General features: G+C 45.1%; 1 protein-coding gene across 1 annotated transcript in view; it reads right to left on the bottom strand.

Moving 5' to 3' along the window:
* The window catches only part of notch2 (notch receptor 2), a 41,949-nt gene that overhangs the window by 3,757 nt on the left and 14,920 nt on the right, over window positions 1-23,272 (bottom strand). The window contains exons 3-34 of the mRNA XM_071541674.1: window positions 16,252-16,526; window positions 15,422-15,629; window positions 15,078-15,211; window positions 14,440-14,562; window positions 13,710-13,943; window positions 12,864-13,019; window positions 12,521-12,706; window positions 12,317-12,430; window positions 12,027-12,140; window positions 11,157-11,390; window positions 10,094-10,204; window positions 9,757-9,949; window positions 9,077-9,222; window positions 8,841-8,954; window positions 8,587-8,706; window positions 8,235-8,387; window positions 7,875-8,103; window positions 7,196-7,397; window positions 6,865-7,018; window positions 6,476-6,660; window positions 6,178-6,310; window positions 5,233-5,478; window positions 4,905-5,017; window positions 3,817-4,355; window positions 3,350-3,691; window positions 3,013-3,155; window positions 2,627-2,831; window positions 2,119-2,206; window positions 1,813-1,966; window positions 1,265-1,584; window positions 887-1,034; window positions 142-239 (exon numbers count right to left, since the gene is read on the bottom strand). Coding sequence (XP_071397775.1) covers window positions 142-239; window positions 887-1,034; window positions 1,265-1,584; window positions 1,813-1,966; window positions 2,119-2,206; window positions 2,627-2,831; window positions 3,013-3,155; window positions 3,350-3,691; window positions 3,817-4,355; window positions 4,905-5,017; window positions 5,233-5,478; window positions 6,178-6,310; window positions 6,476-6,660; window positions 6,865-7,018; window positions 7,196-7,397; window positions 7,875-8,103; window positions 8,235-8,387; window positions 8,587-8,706; window positions 8,841-8,954; window positions 9,077-9,222; window positions 9,757-9,949; window positions 10,094-10,204; window positions 11,157-11,390; window positions 12,027-12,140; window positions 12,317-12,430; window positions 12,521-12,706; window positions 12,864-13,019; window positions 13,710-13,943; window positions 14,440-14,562; window positions 15,078-15,211; window positions 15,422-15,629; window positions 16,252-16,526 — 5,914 coding nt within the window. The remainder of the gene's footprint in view (window positions 1-141; window positions 240-886; window positions 1,035-1,264; window positions 1,585-1,812; window positions 1,967-2,118; window positions 2,207-2,626; window positions 2,832-3,012; window positions 3,156-3,349; window positions 3,692-3,816; window positions 4,356-4,904; window positions 5,018-5,232; window positions 5,479-6,177; window positions 6,311-6,475; window positions 6,661-6,864; window positions 7,019-7,195; window positions 7,398-7,874; window positions 8,104-8,234; window positions 8,388-8,586; window positions 8,707-8,840; window positions 8,955-9,076; window positions 9,223-9,756; window positions 9,950-10,093; window positions 10,205-11,156; window positions 11,391-12,026; window positions 12,141-12,316; window positions 12,431-12,520; window positions 12,707-12,863; window positions 13,020-13,709; window positions 13,944-14,439; window positions 14,563-15,077; window positions 15,212-15,421; window positions 15,630-16,251; window positions 16,527-23,272) is intronic.

Raw genomic sequence — 23,272 nt, 5'->3', positions numbered from 1 at the left:
TTAGGAAATATGTCAAATCTAAATATTACCCATTAACATATAAGAAAACTTACATTTTCTTCCGTTACAGTCATAGTCAGCAAACCAAAGTAAAGAACAGCAGGAGAAAATTGCACACACAAGAAAAACACAAGAACACACCTTATTGTCTTGCATGTCACGGTTGGCTCCATTCTTCAAAAGCACAAGCGTGGCCTCCACATTATTCACTGCTGCTGCCCAGTGTAGAGCAGACTTGCCTAAGATGGTGGGAAGGATGAGTGGATAAAAGAGGGAGAGAGACAAAGCAGTACATCCATGTTAGCTATACTTGCATTATTATAATTCAGCAGCAAGTTTTCCTGTTACATTCCACACAGCCATTTGTTTTCTGCTCCAGCTTTGCATGTCTTCACAGTTATGGTTAGTCGAACCAATTCACAAAAGGACTGAAATGCAAATAAAACAAATGAAAACTAGCTTAGCGATAGTTACATGATTGCCAGCCATGGGCATTTTAGCACATAATCTAACAAGTTGAAGCAGTTTCCACAACTGTCATGGATACAGACAACACCTTTAATCTTGTTGAGATGACAAATGTAATCTTGGATAACCTCATGAATACAGAGTGATGAGATTAACAGGTTGGGCATAAAGACAGCAATTGATAGTCTTTTTTAAGTTTTTTCACTGACCACTACAAGCATACAATCTAAAACAGCAAACTAGCAAGCCACATCATACTATTAATGTTGCTTCTATACTAGCAATGTTTTCATTGTAATCCAAATAACTGCAAACATATGTGAGTAATCAATATACATCTAATAAAAATATGACATCCAATAAAAGGAAGGGGTGAAAGAAAGGATAAATAAATGAAATGAGAATGTGGTTCTCTGACCATGGTCATCTACAGCGTTGATGTCAGCGTGGCAGTGGACCAGCTCTTCCACCATGCCCTCCACAGCCAGCCTGGCTGCCAGGATCAGAGGAGTGGTGCCATCGTTCATACGGGCATCCAGTTCTGTCGCACGGTTACGGATCAGGATCTGAGAGAAGACGGAAATGAAAATGAAAGATGAGGTAGAGCATAATAATATAAAGACCACAATGATGCAAATCTGATGTGACATATCAGCTTGTAGGATTTATCTTTACTTTTCTTCAGGGATACAGTTAAATTTACTAAGTAAGATGGTGGGATGAGTGTTGGCCTAAAACTTACTGACAGGGTACAAACTCATGTAACAAGTTCAGATCTGCTTCTCTTCAGTCTCACCTGGAAGACTCCCTGGGCGTCAGCCGCCACAGCAGCATGCAGCGGCGTTCTGCCCATGTTGTCATGGGCGTTGGCATCAGCTCCAGCGTCCAGCAGTCTTTTAGCGGCGTCTGCCCTGGCATAGCGGGCAGCCAGGTGGAGCGCTGTTTCTCCTGTGCGGTCAGTCTGGGCCATTAGCGTAGCACCCTGGGCAATCAGGTCTGAGATGACGCTAGGTCCTGGTTCGTCTCCTCCGCTCTCCTCCTCCTCCTCTCCGTGCAGACCGCAGTCAGAGCCTCCTCCATTACGCAGCGACGCCAGCATCAGTGGGGTGAAGCCGTCTGAGAGAGGAGAGAGAAAGAGAAACAGTTCAGCCACAGTTCATATCATAGATTATTCACATCTGAAATGTCTTTTGTGTGACTGGCATTTTGTTTTGTGTGGCTAATAGAATATGGATTACAATCTATGAAAGTTAAGGGGCTAGCGATTTCCACTGGTCTTGAATCTTATAAATGCAAGCGAATACAAAACATGGTTCACAACAAACAAAGCAAAGGTTTCCAGACCTGGTCCTTTGACATTGACATCCAGACAATCAGCATCCAGGTCTGCCTGCGGGGGAGTGAGGCTGATGTCAGCAGCCTTGTGGTGCTGCAAGGTCCACTCCCTGCGGTCCACTCCTCCATCCACAGCCATGGGCAGCAGGGGCTTGTCTTCAGTCTGGGAGAAGACAACAGAACTTTAAACACACAATTACCGAACCCCACTCCTTAGGACTTCCCAAAGCTTTCACATGTATTCTGATCAACATGTATTTAAACTACCCCAATCTATTGGCTTAATTTTTGACCATTCTTTTCTCATTTACTTACCCTTGGTTTCTTGGGTGGAACCTCGTCCTCTAGCCATCTCTGGCTCTGGCCTCCGTCAATCATGGCTCCATCCTGCGTCTTGAAATTCCTGGTGTGAGAAAAAAACAGCAGCTCAAGCTACAATAACATTTTTTTTTACCTTTATTTATCCCAGACTTTTCCAGAAATGCTCTGTTGCACACTCACCCAATTACATGCACTGACCCCTGGGAGCTGCCCAGTACAACCACAATCTTCTGCTGTTGGCCACTCAACAGCTCCACTGATGTAGTTGTAGTTATGTACCTTACATAAAGGCTCCTCGACAGTAGGGCTTGAGTGAGGGTAAAGTGTTCCTTATGTAATTCCCCCACCCAGGATTTCCCAGCTAGTCTGGGGATTTGAACTGACAACCTTCTGCTCTCAAGGCTCCTTCTCTAACCTCTAGGCTAGGTTCTACTTTGAAGTGTATTTTTCCCTTAAGTTATTATTAATTATGGTATAAGCCCATCATCCTCTATCCACTCACTTCATGCCAAAGTCATCCTGTCCAACAGGCTCTCGCCTCTTGTCGTCTTTCTTGGCCAGGAAACCATCAGGGAGCCAGAGGGTGCCGTGTTTATGCTTCCGCTTGGCCGCCAGCATCCCCAGCACCAGGATGAGCAGGATGATCACCACTGCCACACCAACCAGGTACATCAGATATGGTGGATTTGGATCCTTTGTTGGGTCACCTGGGGGATACAGAGGATAGGTCTAAATAACAGCAACATTGTAAAGAGTCATTTTATCTTCAGGCTTTGATTCAGGTTGTTACCTAGGAACAAAAATGTGTAAATGTGTACATTCATTGATTAATTTACAAATGAAAATCAGATACGGTCAGATCAGTGGTTGAACGATGGGCCTACTTACTGTCGACAGACACTAGAGGGTAAGGCAGGTCAGCCCTGAGGTGCGCTGCTGCAATGAAGGATGCAGCCTGATCAGTGCTGGAGAAACAGTCAACTGAGCTCTGGGCACACTCACGGTTATCAATCTCCAGGTACACTTTAGACCTGCACAGAAAAACACACATACATATGAAAACACAAACAAACAGACAGTTAATGACACAGACACACTTCAATCCTTATTAATAAAATAGTGAATAATTTGAACTAAAAAGCTAAAAAGAAGAGAGAGATGTGAAAGGGAGAAATAGTAATCAGACATGATGACATACAAGTATCCCATCACAAACAATCCTTACCCAATAACCTCCCTCTCCAGCTCTCGCTTGCTTCTTCTCTTCTGTCCCTGTCCTCCCTGCTCCTCCTCTAGCCCATAGTAAGGGTACACCATAGGCTGCTTATTTTCATCCAGCTTCACCCTCAGGTTGGTGTGGAGCAAGGTTCCCAGGGAGCGCAGGAAACCCCTTATGTCCCCAAGCAGCTCCTTAGGCTGCAGTCGCACCACGATCACCAGAGTGCCGTCTATCACCTTGGGTGGGGTGTCTCCAGAACAGTCCAGGCCGTCCCAGCCACAGGCCTCAGTGTAGCAGCTCTGGTCACAGTTGCCATTACCATAGTGGTCTGCACAGTACTTGTCATATCTGAAAAGGAGAATTTTTCAGTGTGTGAGAAAAGCCTGAAAGGCCAATGACTTCAAAAGTATTTTTACTCTCTTATTTACTGCAGAAGCAATGAAAACAGCAAGTAAGAGGGGAGGGTTACTTACTTGCAGTAGGCCTGTGGGGTATCTTGGCACTCAAAGCTGTCAAAGAGGCACCCAGAGTTGTCACACTCCTTGTCACAGTGGCCGTTCCTGAAGAGGTCCCAGCAGGGTGCATGAGCAGTGCAGTTAACCCAAGGCCGCTGCCAGTGGAGCGAGCAGTCTCCTCCATCCCATTCGCATTCATGGTTGTTACACTGAGGGTCACACACTTTATCCCCTGATCGCTGTTTACACTCCAGGTAGGGGCAGGCTGGGGGTTGTGGAGTGGGGTCAAATAGCTCACAGTGTCGTCCGGAGAAACGACTGGGACAGCGGCAGCTGTACTGGAATGGGCTGGAGGGGTCTTTGATGCAGGTTCCTCCATTTTTGCAGGGCCGGTTCTGGCATCTGACCTGCATAGTCTCGCAGTGTGGCCCGCTGAAGCCCGGCTGGCACTGGCAGTGGAGGTGATTTGGTGAATCTACGCAGCGTCCTCCATTCTGACAACGTAGCTTGGCACAGTTGTAGCCTTCTATGTCGCCACAGTTGAACCCAGTAAAGCCCTAGAGATACATGCCATATTGTTTGAGTGGCAAATAGTTATATAGTAACATGAGAGTTGGGATTAATTAGCTTCACATTTGTAAAGGACTCCTAAGACAATAAAGTATAGGCGTGCAGTTCATGAAACCACCTATTGTAACTAGTGTAAATCTAGATTCTCCTATGAATCTGCTGCTTGTCTACCATACCTGGGCTATGGTGTGGCCCTCTGAAGCAAGCATGAGAATAAGAGAAGGAGCAGAGGGATTAGTGGTGTGAAAAACAAGCATTTAGAGTGAAAGGACTAGGACATTATTCTAGTACCATTGCATTTTTTTTAGTTTAACAGCAGAAGGAAAAGCAAGAAAAACATAGAAGCTATAGTAATTTTTACATTTTTTTAAGTAACTTCAGTCGCCCCTCCCCTTTTTTATCTTCTGTAGTCACTGTGATATTTGTTTATATTACGAAATTCACCAAAGGAAGTGCGGTTCAGCAAGCTGGCAAAAAGAGGACTTAAAACTTATGACGGCAGAGGAGAGCTGACATGCAGGATAAAAAAGACTTACAGGAACACAGGAGCAGGTGTAGCCATGTATTGAGCTCATGTTCATAGAGCAGGTGCCACCATTATGGCATGGCTTGGAGTAGCACAGATCCACCATGGACTCACAGTGACGACCTGGGAGAAAGCAAGTGAGTGAAAAAGAGGGAGCAACACAGAAAGAGAAATAGTTAGTAATTGCAACGATTAGCAGCTGTATCACAAAAATAGTTGCATTACCAAACCCCAATTTACAACATCACAAATGCCTTGGTGGTTTTCCACCATTCAGAATGACTAGACAAGGTGCTGTGATTTCCCTAAGGGTACAAGTGCAGCTGTAATGTATGTACCTGTGTATCCTAAGCGACAGCGGCACTGGTAGTCGTTGGCCAGCTGTACACAGTCGAGGCTGCCGGGGGCGTGGCAGGGCCCAGACAGACACTCGTTGACATCCCCCTCACAGTGTTCTCCAGCGAAGCCTGGTGGGCAGGAACAGGTGTAGCGGCCCACTCCGTCCACACACTGGCCCCCATTCAGGCAGCGAGGACCCCAGGAGGTGGGGGCACAGTCATCCACGTTCTCCTCGCATTGGAGCCCTGCGGAGAGGAGAGAGGAGGGATATCAGTGTGTGTCTGTACATCAGGGTAAATTTACTTTATTTTATTATTTTTAGAGGGCATTTTTGTCCTCTTCCTGGCATTCCGGTCCTTTTCAGGGGTAAATTTATTGAACGATGAAATAATACATTTGCAACACATATTGGCAAATAATCACTCAATTTGTATCACTAAGATTTGTTTATCATAATATACAACATGTCCCGCTGTAAACTGGCAGCAGGCCCACTCTCTGTCCGCAGCCAGTCCATCATCCACCCCTCGAGTGTCGAGTTTTTTATGATATTGGTTGTTTTATTTTTGCTGACACAGTGGTTTCTGCGCAGGTCGGCATTTTCTCATGCTGCCGGCTGCATGGTGCCAACATTTTTTACTGCTTCAGCCTGCGTGCTCAGTTGTTTTTTGATCAATAACCGCTCCATTTTTCTCACCCAGAATGCACTGGAAAGAATCCCCCAGACATAGGCTCCCACAAATCACCCAAAGTAGTCGCATTCACACCTGAATAATACACCCGAATAAAATGTGAACAGGGTAAAATGCAAAAAAGGGTACTCTTCATTTTTAAGTTTATGGGCATTTTCTGAACGTTCAAGGGCATCTTTTGCCCAAAGCCCCCATTAAATTCTGACTTGGTGTGCATGTGTGTATCTGCCATGTGGAAATATGTAACCTTACCATGTGTTCCAGGGGGGCAGGCGCAGGTGAAGCGGTTGATGAGGTTGATACAGGTTCCTCCATGGAGGCAGGGGTTGGAGTGGCATTCATCGACATCGTACTCACAGTTCACCCCCTGGTAGCCTGCCTTACACTGGAGGGATGACATGAAGGACAGAGGTTAGTTCACTGTGTGCTGTAGGCATATTGCTGCTAGTATCCTATTCTCTCAAACACAATTCTGTATTAAACATATATATACAAAATGGGAGGACACAAACACAAAAAGTAATACACATTTAAAACACAATTTACTTACTATACACTCGTAGGTGCCCTGATAGTCCATGCATGTGGCTCCGTTGCGACAGGGGTTTGACTGGCACTCATCGACCATCTCCTCACAGTAGCTGCCCATGTATCCTGGCTGGCACTGGCACTGGTGGGAATTACCCACATTCACACACCGCCCTGCATTCTTACACACCTTCTCCACATCCACATCTGATTGGGAAAAGGAGACATGTTGATTAAAGAACACTGTCTATCCTCATATTTTCTGACTCTATTTTTTGGGAAATTTGGTTCAGATATGACATGACTTCTCTCTTGGGCTGACTTGCTCTCTCCATTAGAAAACTGTATGCGATAATGTCATCTGCCCTATTTTGGAATAATACATGTTGTCAATAGGCAGCAGTTCCTCACCATTCCTGGCTGCAAAGTCCTGGCAGGACATGTTGGGAACGTCACAGTAGAGTCCTGTCCATCCCACGGGACAGTGGCAGGTCCAGGACGTCTCTGTCTGAGAGCAGGAGCCCCCGTTACGACAGCGCACCTGGCTGCACAGGTTCACAAAGTTCTGCATACACAACAGGAAAGGTAGAGGTAAGGCTGGGTGCGCGAATGTTAGCAAATATTATGCAGTTTTGCTGAGGAAACACACAACGAAACCCACACACATACCTGCAGACACACTCACACATATACACATGCAGTGACATGCACACACACACACACACACACACAAACGCATTACCTGGCAGTTCTGTCCGTTGTATCCCACTGGGCAGGTGCAGCGGTAGGTGCCCAGGCCGTCAGTGCAGGTGCCTCCATTCTTACAGGGCTGGGAGTCACACTCATTCTGCTCATACTGACAGAACGTCCCGTAAAAACCAGGACGACAACGGCACGAGAAGGTGTTGATGTCATCAATACATGTGCCATTATTCAGACAGGAGCTGGAGAGGCAATGAGAAAGAGAGAGACAGTAAGGATTAGTGAAAAAAAAATGGCTCTGTTCAGCGAGCTAAGGGATAGATACACATACAAATGAAGAGGCAGGACAAAGAGAAAAACACAAACAACAAAAAAACAGGAGAACCCTACTAAAGGGACACACATTCATGAGGTACACAATCTACAAGCACCGCTTCCCATCCAAAACCAGGTATTTTTAGATCACCAGTGAACCGAACCTTAACATATTTGTATATTTTTACTAGCCTGTCATGTTAGCCCTCTGAACTTTTACATTTTTTGTGACAAGTAGACAGGTAGCATTGGTTGTGAATGAGCTGTACCCCACAAGCACCCATGTGGCTCATGTGAGTGCGTATATATCTATAGCTGTCATCCATTCATTCAGGTCAGAACAGGATATAGAAAAGAACCGGGAAGGATTCATTGCTGAAGAATTGCATGATTAAGCAGCCCACCTCTCACTGCATTCTGGGATATTGTGTTCACAGTGGATTCCGTCGAAGCCCGGTCGGCACTCGCATACAAAGCTGTTGACATAGTCCCGGCAGACGGCCCCGTTGCGGCAGGGCTGGCTGGCACACTCGTCGACCTCAGTCTCACAGCGCTCCCCATCAAAACCTGGCCGACAGTCACAGGAGAAACTTCCTACATCGTCCACACAGGAGCCGCCGTTCAGGCACGGGTCTGGGGAGGGGGGAGGAGAGTGTGGAGAGAAGGTTTTAAGTTGAACCGCTACACTATCAGTGGAAAGAATTGTTTGAACTGATTAATCAATGGACAATTTAATCAATCGATCAGCTGGATGTGTAACTCACTGGGGGAGCAGTCGTCGATGTCTGTCTGACAGTTGTGTCCGCTGTATCCACGTTGACAGTTGCACATGTAGCTGCCCTGACTGTTGATGCAACGACCTCTGTTTTTACATGGGCTCTTTCTGCATTCATCCACATCCTCACTGCAGCGGGGACCTACACAATTGTAAATGAAAAAAGAAACAAAAAAACAAAACAAAACAGTATAGTGTCAATATAGCATTAACACGTAAAATTAGATATGACTTGACTAAACGTTTTCTCATATTTTCTCTCTCCCTCTCTCCCATATCTATCAAAAAAACTCACGCACACAGATGCAGATGCACACACAATCACACAATCACATACACACCTTGCCAGCCACTGGGACATCTACAGGTGTAGGAGGTGTAGTCTGGAGTTGGATGACAGACTCCTCCCCTCTCACACGGCTGAGAGGCACAGGGAATCAGCTCCTCCTCACAGTGTTTACCTACTCGGGCATTGTACACATTTTCAATCATCAGAACAACTGAATGAAAGTTTGGGGCTAAAGTGATGTTCAGGTGACTGCTATAATGACTGCTGTTACATGCTAATAAGTGGGTGTTGATATGGTGTGCTTGCCTGTGAACGGTGGACTGCACTGGCAGGTGTAGCTGTTGACTCCATCTATACAGGCGGCTTGGTTCTGACAAGGTCCTGAGGCACATTCATCTATGTTCCTCTCACAGTTCACACCTGATGAGAGAGGCGGGGCGATTCGTCAATATATTTCACTTTTTAAGTTTGGTTCTTTTTTCACCAATTAAATCAACAGTGCCAAGTAACTTACTGGTTGAGTTCTATATTATTATTATTACCTGCGAATCCAGGTCGGCACTGGCAGGTGTAGCCGTTATGTCGGTCCACACAGGTGCCACTATGTAGGCACGGACTGGACTGGCACTCATCCTTTTCCTGCTCACAGCGCGACCCTACCCAGCCTGCCTCACACTCACAGTGATACCTAGACAGAGAGGAGGGCCAAGGGTGAGTTTCAAAATCTCAAAATAATCAGTGGTATGTATACCTCCAACATGTTAAAACTTTTTGGTAGAGTGTGGGGGTAATTTTGGCTCTGAAAGGCAGGTTGTTCCTGGGCCCACTCCAGGATCAGTTCCAGCAGGTGTTGCAGTTCAAGAATGGCAATTATTTGGATAATTATATCATGATATATGGGCAGTTGTGCTGTATCTTTGATTGTAATGCGCTCAGCAAGACTGGGGACAAATGTTGGAAGCAAAGTAGGCTGAGAGAAATTTACCAACTGTAGGGGGGCACCACTGCCAAATAAAGCAAAAGGAAACAGTATTAAGCTAAAATAATAGAGGGGAAAATATTAAGCTGAGTCCAGCTCTTGCTTTACCTTTTACGTATACTCATTTCCTACAAATACTGTATGAGTGGTGTTGGTTGGCCCATATTAAAGGGTTGGATTAGATGAGGACAGATGGATCTCAGAACATGAAACTTCAGAGTAAAACTATAAGAGAAAGTGTACCCGTTTTGCTGTTCGACACACTCTCCATGCATGCAAGGCTTGGGAGCACAGTGGTCGGTCCCGGAGTGACACAGAGGGCCGTGGGTGCCGGGGGGGCACAGGCAGTGGAACCCGTTGACCTTGTCCGTACAGGTTCCCCCACTCATACATGGGTTTGAGTTGCATTCATTTATCTCCACATCGCATTTAGCTCCTAGGAGAGTGATTCAGAGGGAACAAGCTTAGTTGTAACAAAAGCACACATTTTGTTTACTGTGTTGGTTTATGTGTATTTATATACATATGTTTGAATTTTACTCTATATTTTGTTTAAGCTGGGGTCCATGGCAAAGCATACCTGTGTATCCTGGGGCGCATACACATTTATACTCGTTGATGCCATCCTGGCACTCTCCGTACTCACAGGGGTTGCTGGCACAGTCATCCTCATTGATCTCACAGTTCACCCCTAGGGAGAGAAATATAAAAGGCAAAATCACACAGAGTAACTGACATTTTATCTAATTACATAATTAACATTAGTCATATCCCTTTTGGTTGAAGTTTAAAGGAGGTAGAGCTGTTACAAAATGTGATAGTAAATCCATTTACCACCAGGGGGAGTAAGACACCACAAGAGTCCAAAAGAGGAGTAAGAAGTGAGAAAATGTAGAAAAAATCACACCGAATTGAAATGCAGTAGAAACCTGCTATGAATATGACTAGAAACAGACAGTGGAAAGACATGGAGTTACTAAAGAAGAAACTAAAGAGATATTTAACATTAGAGGCACTGTGGTTAGGCACTTGAGAGAGACGGAAAGTGAGAGACAGAGAGAGACAGACAGACACAGAGAGAAAGAAACAGAGAGACTGAGACAGAGAGAGAACAAGAGACAAGAGGGAAGTTGGTGCGCGAGACCTGAAAGTGAGACCCGACAGAGTGACCTAAGCTGACTCCGGTGTGGGTGCAGTGAGTACAGTCCAGACTCCAGTACCAGCTCCCAGGGCGGTACTACGGTACTGAGGTACTAATCCTCAGAGCAACAAGCGAGGTAGCACTGGCCGACCCAGCCTAATGACTGTTACACACTCACCCACCCACCCACCCACACACACACACACACACACACACAGTGCTCTACACATTAAGCCGACAGCTATGCAGGAAGTGCTAGTTGTGGGGGACGAGGGTCTTTCCATTCCATTCAAGCTGTTTCTTCCAATGCAAAACTTTCAAGGGCCGCACTAAAATGAATCACACTAAACCTCTCAAAAGCACATGAATGGGACCTTGGCTACGAGTAGTACCTGGCAAACAGATGGCCTAGAATGACTCATAGATATAAATACTTAAAACCACATTCTGCAACTCATCTCGCAATATAGACCATGATTTATATGGCGTATGAGCTTCTTACCAGTAGTTCCCGGCATACAGTTGCACTGGTAGGCGTTGACCAGGTCAATGCAGCGTCCTCGGTTCTGGCAAGGGTTGCTGTGGCACTCCTGGACCTGGATGTTACAGATGGAGCCTGTGTATCCCGGATCGCACTCACAGGAGTAGGTGGCAATGCCATCCTTACACACACCGTGGTGGCATGGCTCTGGTTTGCAGTCATTGATGTTCCCCTCACAAAGTGTACCAGTGAAGCCTGGGGGAAGGATAGGTGGTGATAATGATGATGAAGGTGATATTTCTAATCAGCACAAACATAAAGCCTATCACATCTTGTGCCTAATACACTACCAGTCAAAAGTTTGGACACACACATTTTTCTTTATTTTTACTATTTTTCACATGTTAGAATAATAGTAAAGACATCAAAACTATGAAATAACACAAATGGAATTATGCAGTGACCAAAAAAGTGTTAAACAAATCAAAACTATCTTATATTTTAGATTCTTTAAAGTAGCCAGTAGCTTTGGAAAGAAATTTATACATAGGCATCAACATCAGTATTTATATTTGTCTAAAAAACAAATTTCAAGCATTTAAGCATAAGCCTTTAGATCAAAATGGTTTTAAGATGAATGAAATGAAAAACATAGTGCATTCAATCAGGTGTGTCCAAACCTGGACAGTGGTACTGGTAGTGTATATCGTATTTTTATTTCAGATTCTCTGTCAAATAAGGCATGGGGTTGAAAATGCTGGGGTAGGGGATCTACCATTTTCACAATTTTCATAGCATTGTAGCAGTGCTGGCCCACCAAATTAGAGTCATGAGCACATCACTTTCACTTTAACTCAACATATGTGTAAGAGCAATGTTTGGCCTTGGTACCTTCTGCACATTCACACTCATATCCGTTGGGTCGGTCGGAACACTTGGCCCCGTTCAAACAGGGTGTGCTGGAACACTCATCGATGTCTATCTGGCACATGTCACCGCTGAAGCCTGAAAACAGTACATAGAACAAAAGTTACATCAATGGACGCACTGGTTTCAATAACCAACACATCACTACAGGCATGGCTCAGTGGGCTGCTTTTATTTAACCACTGAAATGTTTTCGCTTTGAGTGGATTGAAAGGCAATGAGAAAAACATAAACAGAGCTATATTTGTACCAACCTGCTGGGCACTCGCAGACGAAGCGGCTGACCTGGTCCAGACATTTACCCTGGTTCAGACAGGGGGAGCTGAGGCACTCATCTACCTCTATCTCACAATGAGTGCCCTCAAATCCTGTATGCATGGAAAGAAACAGAACGTTGTCTAAATGCTAAATGGTTAAAATGTAAGCTGTCATTACTTGTCATATCTCAAGAAGTGTACCGGGCATGCAGATGCAGGTGTAGTCTCCTATGCGATCCAGACAGGTGCCGTCGTTCTGGCAGGGGTTGGAAGCGCACTCGTTGACATCTTGCTCACAGCGCGGCCCAGCGTAGCCCCTAACACAGTTACAGGTGAAGGAGCCATCAGTGTTCACACACTGACCTCCATGCTCGCAAGGGTTGGTACCTGAGGATGAAGAGGGGAGGAGGATGGTTTGAGAGTAGAACAGAATAGAATCGAAGATAATACAACACAACTAATGGAAGAAAACTGTACAGAAAGTGTACACAAACAACATTGTATAGCATATTTAGAACTAAAGAGAGGTAGCATTCGTTCTCACCGATGCTGCATTCGTCTCTGTCGATGTTGCAGGTGCTGCCTACATAGCCAGCTGGACAGTTACAGTTGAACATGCCATTGATGGGGTTGGTGTCACACTGGGAGCCCTCTCTACAGGGGTTACTGATACACGCGTCATCTATGTGGCACAGCAAACCTGAAAAAGAAAAGTAAGGGGCTTAGTCATTCAAATAAAAGATTATTTTACATATCCAAGTTCAAATGTAAAACCCCATTTTCTATGCTGAGACAGAAAACCAAATTTTGTCCTCTGAGAAAAGAAACCTCCAATTTCCAAGACATGGATTAAGCCCAGTTCAGAGAAAAATAAACTGACAGATGTTTACTCTCAGGCAAAGTTTAATCTGAATCTAAGAAAGTTTCTCTACGTATCAGTAAGTGCAAATCTATGCTATGGTGTAATAATCATATTTCACTGCTTAACTTAACATATTAGCTTAACATATTTATTTCCGTGCCTTTTCCTCAAGGGTAGGAGGCAAGGCAACAGAGCTTTGATGAAAATAGTGAAATCATCTACTCTCCAGGGAAGCATCAATTCTGGTTAGACTTGTTATTCCACAAGTTACAGACTGCTATTATTTAATACTCTCTCAAAGGTACCGAAAAAAGCACAGAAAAGATGTAGTGATAGTATAATACCACTACAAATGTATTACTGCACACATCTTAATAACCTTTTGTCTTTGAAATATGAACCTGACTCTATTTTGTGTAGTCCCCTAAACCTTCCCAAATAATATGCATCATCCCTTGATTTGCAGCCTACTGAATTTAGGAGGTTGCACTAGAAATGTCTGTGTTTAGTTTCCCCCTCCTGGCCCACCTGTCTTCCCATAGGGGCAGAAACAGACAAAGGAGGCGACACGGTCGATGCAGGTGGAGCCCGGACTGCAGGCAGCCGTAGCGCAGTCGTCAATGTTTTCTGAACAGTCGGGTCCGCTCCAGCCGTTGACGCACACACAAACGTAGCTGCCGATCAGGTTGCTGCAAGTACCACCATTCTGGCAGGTGTTGGGCTGCAGGCGACACTCATCCACATCCTCTGTACAGTGCTGACCTGTGAGGAGGCAGGGAGACAGGGACGTAGGAAGGGAAAAGAGGGGGAAAAAACGAATTGAAGAATAAGGACACAGAGGGAGAGAGTAGAAGGATGGAGGGAGAGAGGAAAAGATTGGCAGAAGGAGGGACAATGTCAAAATAGATAGTACACAGAGACATGAAGACACAGAGTGGAAAAGACGTTTTATAATGATGGGGCTAGAACAGACAGAAACTGCAAATTTAAAAACACAAACATTCTGCAATGGGTCTCATTAACAAAAATTCTGGATATATGACAACACTGAAAAATGATGGAGTACTGTGAGAAAACTTACAAATCAAATCAATACAGTTTTAAACACAACATGCATGCCAAATTATTATTAACAGTAGTTCTAGTAGAAAACAATATGCTTGGTGGCGTATGTCTGAAATGTAAACATATATGTGTACATTTTCCATTAATTTAAAACACATACAGTATATACACACAAACACACACACTCCCTTACCAGTCCACTCCGGAGGGCACTGACAGTTGTAGGTGTTGACTCCGTCCATACAGGTTCCTCCATTGGCACACTGATGTCCGGGGCAGTCATCAATGTTGTTCTCACAGTTAGTCCCATTGAAACCTGGCACACAGGAAGGAAAGGGACAACGGCATGACACATGATGAAGTATATAAGCATTAGAACAATAGCCTCTATTGTAAACTAGTAATATGACATTTCCTGGTACTGTACACACAGTGGCCATGTGTGTGTTTGTTGTGTTTACAGTATAAAGCTACTTTGGCTGCAGTAGACTGACAGTATGGTGTTTCTAACATAACACAGCCAGCCGGATCGTAATGTTTGCACCTCAAACAACTCAATGTAACAATACGGCACCACAGAGCTACAGTACATTCATTAATAAATAAACACTGTCACGCTTTTCTTCTCTCCCTCCATTCACGCTTTCATCCTCAATTTCCATTTCTGCATTTATATACAGTGGATGGAGAGAGGGTGCTGGGTGTAAAATTATTTATTTTTTCTGGTTGCGTATGGTTCGAGAATAAGGTTTTGGTTTTGGAGTTTTGCTCTGCATTGTTACTTTTTTGGAGGGTAACAATCAAGGCATTTCAGAATTTTAATTCTCATACCTGGAAGGCAGTGGCACCAGTAGCTGGTGTCAGAGGTCTGGCGGCAAGTGCCTCCGTTCAGGCACGGCGACGGTGAGCAAGGGATGTAGGGGGTTTCACAGTGTCGGCCCGTAAACCCCGGGGCGCAGTTACACCTGTAGCAAGGGCAGAGTCCATACCATTTCATTCAGTGTACAAGTGACAGTGAACATTCAAGCATTATTAAGGAATTCAAACCCTTATTATTATTATTATATTAGTATTATTATTATTATTATTATTATATTATTTTACTATACTTCTATACAATACTATTTTTCTATTTTCCTGATTTTTCAAATTTGGCTTTTATAAACTACACTCACTTGTAGGAGCCGGGGGTGTTGACACACACTCCTTCATTCTGGCACACAGAGGGTGTGGCGGCACATTCATCTGTGTCATTGAGGCAGCGTGAACCCGTGTAGCCTGAAGGGCAGGAACAAGCGTAGTGGCCACCAGGCAGAGAGCTGCAAGTACCACCGTTAGCACAGGGACTAGAGAGACAGCTGTCCTCGCGCTCACACCGTGAACCTGGGGAGGGAGAGAAGGAGGACACGGGAATGAGAAAGAGCTGAGCATTATATTTAACAATGTACAGGATCTGATGTAACCATCCATTGTGCTATTTAACTAGGGTGAGCACCTGTGGAGACATCTGGATGTTAGAGGAAACGGGGCGTGTAAGGGCAGGTATGTCACTGGGGTTATCAAGAAGGCATATATCACATGTGTTTTGTTGATTTACCCCTTGGCACTTCAGATGAAAATTTTGGCAACCCAGAACCAAAATTCCTGCACTCAGCACCTATCAGACCTGCACTCATCTACGGCACACTTACACTGACAAGACAGTTTGGTCCACATTTATCCCATAACACCAAACGGAACAGAGGCTACTGAGATGTCTGACTTTGCTAGCTTGAAATGATCTGTTAAGAAACTGCAATTCTGAAACTACATTGTACAACAGCCTCCTACAACAGCCTCTAAAAAACATATTGCTATCAATTGTATTTGTATAAAGCCTATTGAAAAATAAATACATTTTCTGGTCTTAAATGAGAGACAGAAATCACTCTGACACCTGATCCCCAGACAAAAGAGTTAACCCTGTGCCCTCATGGCACACTCCATAGAGCAGCCTATATCTCACCTGTCCATCCTCTGGCACACTGGCACTTGTACTTGTCGAGGGACAGGAGGGTGCAGACGCCTCGGTTGGCACAGGGGTTGTTGGGGTAGCAGGTGGAATTCTGGGGGGTCTGGCAGTGCTTCCCGGTGTAGCCAAGAGGGCAGGTGCAGGTGGGGCTGCCCGGTACCGGTACACCGGCTGACACGGTCACCGAGCAGTTTCCTCCATTGAGGCAGTAGCCGGGGTGGCAAGGGTCCTTATGGTGGCAGTACTCACCCAGGAAGCCCGGCGCACACCTGGGCACACACACACACACACAAAAACAAAGAAATCTATGATTGAGCATGCAAAGAGACCCACAGGGATAGACACAAAGACAAAATGTGTATGTGTGTGCGCTTGACAGAGAGGTAAACAAAAGAGTGAGTTTCAGTCAGGAGCACGTAATGTACCACATCAGAGAGATTCTGTTGATAGTAACATCAGCACAACAGTCCTGCAGTATACACACAGCACATCAAAGAACCAAATGAACCAGCAAGGGTGAACCTTAGTGTCTAATGCACAGTCTAGTCACAACCACAACCTGACAGTCTGTAGGAATATTAGGAGAGGAGCATGTGCGTGCGTGTGTGTGTGTGTGTGTGTGACAGAGTGTGTGTGCATAAAGGGACTACTTGTTCAACTAGTCCGAACATTAGACCATTAACCCTGGTAGGAGAAGAGGGGAAAGCTAAGCTTGGAAGAAGGTTAAACCCAGGGCATGGACTGCAAAGAAGAAGTCCAAAAGCAGAAGGATGCGAGGTGGAGTCATCTGGAAGTTGTTGACTGTAGCCTGGCAGAAACTAAAAACAAGTAGCTGAAAACACTTAAAGGGTATTGATCAGCAGTTCTTTGGGCAGTGTAGATCGGTAATACTCCCAGCAACAGGCAACAAAGTGAGACACAGGGCCCAAATACAAATGTTTAACAACGATTAACAAGATATTGCTGAGGCAACTCCCTAGGCAGTTGTCCATCAGTGTTGTAGTTGCCCATCAGCGTTGCCCAAAAAGTTGTACTGTGTATGACTGCTACACACAAACAGAAATACTCAACTCCTTACAATTAGTCTACAAATGTGTGGGTGTGTGTGTGTGTGTGTCTGTGTGTGGGTGTGTGTGAGAGTGCCAGGTGACAAGACACAGAGTATCTATTTTTTCCTCTGTTTCTTCTTCTCACCTCTCTTTCTATTTCTTGTTCTTCTTCTGAAAAGTGATTCAGGCACATGACTGGCAGTGGAGAGGAAATTACACCATTACACAATAGGACCACTAGGGATGAGAAACAATACTCCCTTCGTCACTTTCTATTCCTCTCTTTCTCTCTGGGCCTCTCAGACAAACCTCCCACTTTCACTCACCGTTTCTCTATGGTTGACATTAGAATTTGGCGAGTGGTGTTACTTTAATACTCATTTCTGCTCGGCAACAGTCAGGTAATTTCCTGTCTGTAAGGTTCTTCATTCAGCAGTGTGTCACAGTGTGTGGGTGTATGTTTGTGTGCGTGTGTGCGTGTGTGGCACATGGCAGACACACTGTCTAGGGACTGTGGGCTATAGAGCGAGCTGCTGCCTCTCAGACACAGGCATCCACACCTACCTCCCTGGAGGGGCTCAGGTAACATAATAGAGAAGCAGAGATACACCACACAGTAACACACACGGACACACTCGTGCACACACACACACACACATAGACAAACAAATATCCTCTTTCAAACCATTTCCAAATGCAAAATTGATGCTTATTTCACTAATGAATAGACCAGGAGCAAGTAAAAACACAGCGGGAGAAGTAAATCATCAGAAACTGAGATCGATGTTATGAGCCATGTGAAACGGAGACAGGAATGGTGGAGATGGGAATCATTTGAAATTCAGTCTCACACGTACTAAGTTATATTTATTATTGGCCACTCCACCCGAAAGCAGCTTGAAGATATTAGGTTGTGAGCGCATGGGAAACTTGGGGAGTCATGAATCATGCCAGGGAGAAGTCTTCCAGATCAATCAGATTTATGTGTGTGTGTGTGTGTGTGTGTGTGTGTGTGTGTGTGTGTGTGTGTGTGTGTGTGTGTGTGTGTGTGTGTGTGTGTGTGTGTGTCTCATCTTCACCCAATGTCTCTTCAAAGCACACAAACACTCCCACTCTAACACACTTGTTTGGTGCATGCAGCACACATGTGCATGCAATGCATCAGCCTATAAACAAAGTAACATAAAAAGGACGGAATGTTAGCTCACTTTTTTGTTGTGTCCAAAATGTCTTTTATTAAATAAAAACCAACACAGTGAGTGGTTATTCTGCTTGCTTTTTATGTCGCTAAACAAACTTTATTTGTTTAGAGATTTTGGGTGTGTGGAAAACCTCTCCTTACTATACCCAGCTTTAATTATATAATCTCACTCCCTACATTGCTCTCTATAAATCTTTCACTTGCACATACTCAGTGTGCTGGTAAACAGATAAACAAACAGGAGATTAGTATATCTTCAAAGAAGAGACAAACTTCAGGCCTCTTCACCTTAACCCTGTTAGATTAGACACAGTACACAGACACGGCCACCTCACCTCCTCTCTGTCTCCATTCCTCTATCAGCCTGTCTGCACTGCTACCCCCCCCCACACACCCCAAAACACACACACACACACACACACACACACACACATACACACACACACACACACACACACACAAAGATATCCCTCCCCACTCTGAACACAAACACAGCTTGGTCATGATATCACAACAAGACGGCTGTCCTGGGAATTAGGACGGCTCTTTTTTCTCCCTGACAGCCTCTCCGCCCCTCTCTCAGAGTAACGACATGGCCCTCTGCCCTGTGACATACATCACATTAGCAGGCTGTCACACAAAGACCACCGTGTCCAGGTTAATGCCAGGTTTACGTTTCACTGGGAACATTTCACACATTTTCACTGTTAAAACTATGGGGAAATATGAGACGCATTTTCAAAGTCAGGTATAGCCACTTCAGTGAGAGAGAGGAAATTTGAGGCCCATGCTTTGTTGTAATGTTTAGCCTCATTTAAGCCTCCCAAGCTTCAAATAAGACTTGGGCTACAAATGTCAACTGTAAATAATGTTTACATTGCATGAAAAAAACCCATCTAATTCTCTATATTGAAGATCTCTAGTTTGAAGTCTGGTCAGGAAAACACACTCGGGCCACTGGAAAGAGAAAAAGATAGTTTCTAGAGTTTTGTCTTGCTACTTGACAAAGGCCCCCAGGACTAACTCACTGCTTTGAAAAAAAAAATAGAAAATTCAAAAGTGCTGACAGAAGAGATGCCAGGTAAACTCTATTAAATTCAACCAGTGTTATCAAACCAGTGTTGACAGAACCAAATGCCATGGCGTCAGGCAGCGATACCACCCTGTCCTTCAGGTTTCAGTGTGAGATAGGTTGCTCATTATTGGCCTCTGGCTATATCACTGCAGCCTGAGGCAAAGAGACAAGGCTGTGCATGATTCGCATTATTGTCAGGGAGTGGTGTCTCTGAGAAAGAGACAAATAATTCAATGCACTGTGACACACTAAACTATGGTTGAATTTAGCACAGGGAGCAATATGACTCAGCTGACCAATTTTCATGCAGGCTACAGAAAGCAGGCAGGCATTTGATGTGCACAGGTATGTGCACACATCACACACACACCTATACATACACATATCTGCACATGCACACGCGCACACACACACAAACACAGTCAGCTCTACTTTCAGGAAGAACTCAGCAGAGAGGGTTTCTGTAGCCAAACTCATCTATAGGATTCTTTGTTTTGCTCCATGTGGGATTTTTTTCCTCCCCTTTTCTCCCTCCTTCTCTTACTCTGTGCAGTTTCCTGCAGTCCTTCTCTCCCTCTCTTTCTCTCTCTTCTACCTCTTTTTTCTCCCTCTCTATTTCTCTCTCTCCCTCTCTCTCTCTCTTGAGGTGTCAGGTTTCTACAGCTGGTTCACATTAGCGCCCCCATCTCATGCACCCCTCTCTCTCTCTCTCTCTCTCTCTCTCTCTCTCTCTCTCTTCTGCACCCCTTCTCTTTCCCTCTTTCCCTCCCTCCTCCTCTACCTCATGCTGACCTCTGCCTGTCCTGGCTGGCCATGGGGGCGTGAGTGGGCAGAGGGGGATGGGTTGGTTCTCACTCACTCATGTAATGTCTCCCACCTCCTACACTCCTATGCCCCCCTCCTCCTTGCCCTCCTCCCTTATTCAATCCCTCATTCCCTCCCTTCTTCCTTGCTATTCCTCTCCTCCTACCTCGCCACCCTCCTCTCCTCAACTACACCCCCCTCAGCACCACCTCTATTCACCCTTCTAGTCCCAGCGATGCTTAATAACTCCATCATGCTCTCTCCCTCCGGCCATCACAGAGAGAGAGACACACACAGACACACTCACAGAAAGCGGTAGAGAGAGAGAGAGAGGGAGAAAGCATAAACAGGCTCACATTTCAAACCCTGGATCCCTTCCTGGCTTGGCTAGAGCATAGGTGGGCTACTCACTGTACTGTGGTCCTGTGTATGCATGTATGGGCATCACAAGTCAAGTGCAGAACACGGCCGAGTCTCCTGTATGAGTTACCGGTTTTGTGCACTTTATAGAAAACATTTTCAGATTTCTCATCCTCTACAGCTGGGTACAAAAGAGCCATTTGTTTGTAGTCCCCCGCTATGTTACGTGTCCCTGTGTTGGCACTGATGTGTTCTACTTTTTCTACAATAAACAGTTAAAAAGTCTAGGTAAAGGTTTGCAGTTGTAGAAAGAGATTCTTAGGCAGCTCTGTTTAAGGAGCAGCACATAGCAATGGCAAGTAGCCATTTATAAGTTTATTGTGTCGGAAATATATTTTTGGCACACTCCCTCTCTCCTCAGCCCTTAGTTTTTCCTCGCTTTCATATGGGAAACAAGGCAGCAAAAATAACATGAGAGACGAGGGAGAGCGGGGGAGGAGTGAGAGTGACGTGAAATTAATAGAGAGAGAAAAAAGATTGGACTGTGGATAAAGTGAAGGGAGAGAATGAGGGGGCAGTAGAAGCCAGAAAGGTAATGAGAGAGGTGATAGAGAGGGAAAAGAGAGGGAGAGAGAAAAAGAGAGCAGACATACAGAAAGAGAGAGAGAGAGCAGGGCAAAGGGAATGAAAAGCTGCAGCGTGGAGAGAATAAAGGAGTGTGGAGGAGGGTGGAGTCCAAAGTAGGCCATGTGGTAAAATCTCAGACTGTGTTTAGGAACATGTTCAAAAAGACTCATCTGAGAGGCTGTGGTATACAGCACAGAACCCATTTTGTCTCTGAACGCTCCCTCTGCCTGCCTCTCTACGTTGTTCTGTCATTATCCTGTTTCTGTGGTTGTTTAAAGTGAAATCAGCAACAATAGGCTTGTAGACCTATAAAATCTCCATATCTGGGTCCTAGTTATGCATAAAGCACTCTTTATTGATTACTGATTTAGACACAGACAAGAATCTGTGGTACACTTTCGAGAATCACTTGATGATAGGTGAAGCAACAAACTAAGTTTAGGTGCCTACCATCAAAAGCAGCACAGAACAGCTTGAAACCATGACATGGTCTCCAAGCTGCACAAGTCGATTCGGCTTTGATAAACTCAAAAGAAGTTAATCATCAGCACTGAAATTGGACTACTAGAGGTTTAAAAAACTGGTACTTTTTTGTTTGTTTAATGTCCTGTCTATTGAAGTTTCAATATTTTTTGTGTTCACTGATGCTTGTCTGTTGATGATTTAAAAATAATAATTAAAACACATTGTGGTGCATTTGACCTGTGACTACATTTAGTCATTCTTGGCCCCAGAGTGTCATCATCAACACAGCTTAGTGTGTGACAGGGAGCCACTTGTCACTTCACTGTCCTGTGGGTTTAAGATCTGGTCGCTACATTCCCCACAGTTCTGTAAGGCTTCCTCCTGAGGGTGGGTTTGAATCTCTGTGTCTGAGCACCCTGATATGCATCTGCATGTTTGTGTGTTTTTGTTTGTTTGTTTGTTTGTTTATCTGTGTGTCTTCTATCAGGGTCTCAAGGAGAGAGTCAGTTACCAATGGCCACTAACAGCAGGCCATGTTGACAAGTCGCTATCTGGTGAGTTGGCAATGATGACCAGGCTAGTCATCTCTTCTCCTCCACACACACACACACATACACGCACAGCTTTTACTCCATCATCCACCGACACCCTCCATCAGCAGATTGGTCTCTCCCCTTTCTCTCTCTCTGGGTTTTCTACGCTAGCTGCACTTCACCACTCTCTATGCCAGTCTGGGAACTTCCCCTAGACTGAAGGTGCCCCTGCACTGACTCCACCCATGCACACACACGCACACACGCGCACACACACACACACACACACACACACACACCCCCACACACACACACACACACTCTCTCTTATCATTGTGTTTCCATAGTCTCAACCACATCTAGCTGGGTTGTAGGAGGCTGATAAGTCTTTTGGTGGGTGGGAGAGAGAAATCACTGCCTTAGTTTCCAATCTCATACTATAGGGTTTGTTGATTTTGGTTTGGGTCATGTGCTTAGCCCAGTTATTATCTGTGTGAGTGTGTGTGTGTGTGGCAGAGAGAGAGCATGCATGCTTGTAAGTGTGTGTGTGTGTGCCTGGGAGGGTGTGTGTGGTGTCTGCTGTGGAGGAGTAGAGGTGTGACTGGCCTAAAGCACTGCTCCACTCTCCTCCCTCATGTTTTTCCCTCCCTTCCTCTTAGTCTGTTCTCTCCTCCCCCTTCCGCCCTCTACTGTTGTCTCATTCTGGTTCCCCCCCTCTTTCCACCTGGGGATATGAGACTTGGACAGGAGATGTGGAAGGGAAATCACACCATGGGTTTCTGCAAGGTAACGAGGAGACGAAAGAAGGCTGAGACACAGACTGGCTGACAGACAACAACACATGGGCAGAGAGACAGCCAAAGAGAACGAGTGTCTGGTAGAAAGGGAGAAAAGCTGCCAG

The sequence above is a fragment of the Centroberyx affinis genome, unplaced genomic scaffold (genome assembly GCF_046629955.1).
Source record: "Centroberyx affinis isolate AG114_WGS23_722 - 3 ecotype Tasmania unplaced genomic scaffold, CSIRO-AGI_Caff_v1 ptg000220l_1, whole genome shotgun sequence".
Taxonomy (NCBI): domain Eukaryota; kingdom Metazoa; phylum Chordata; class Actinopteri; order Beryciformes; family Berycidae; genus Centroberyx; species Centroberyx affinis.
This window is presented reverse-complemented; position numbering and strand designations above follow the sequence as displayed.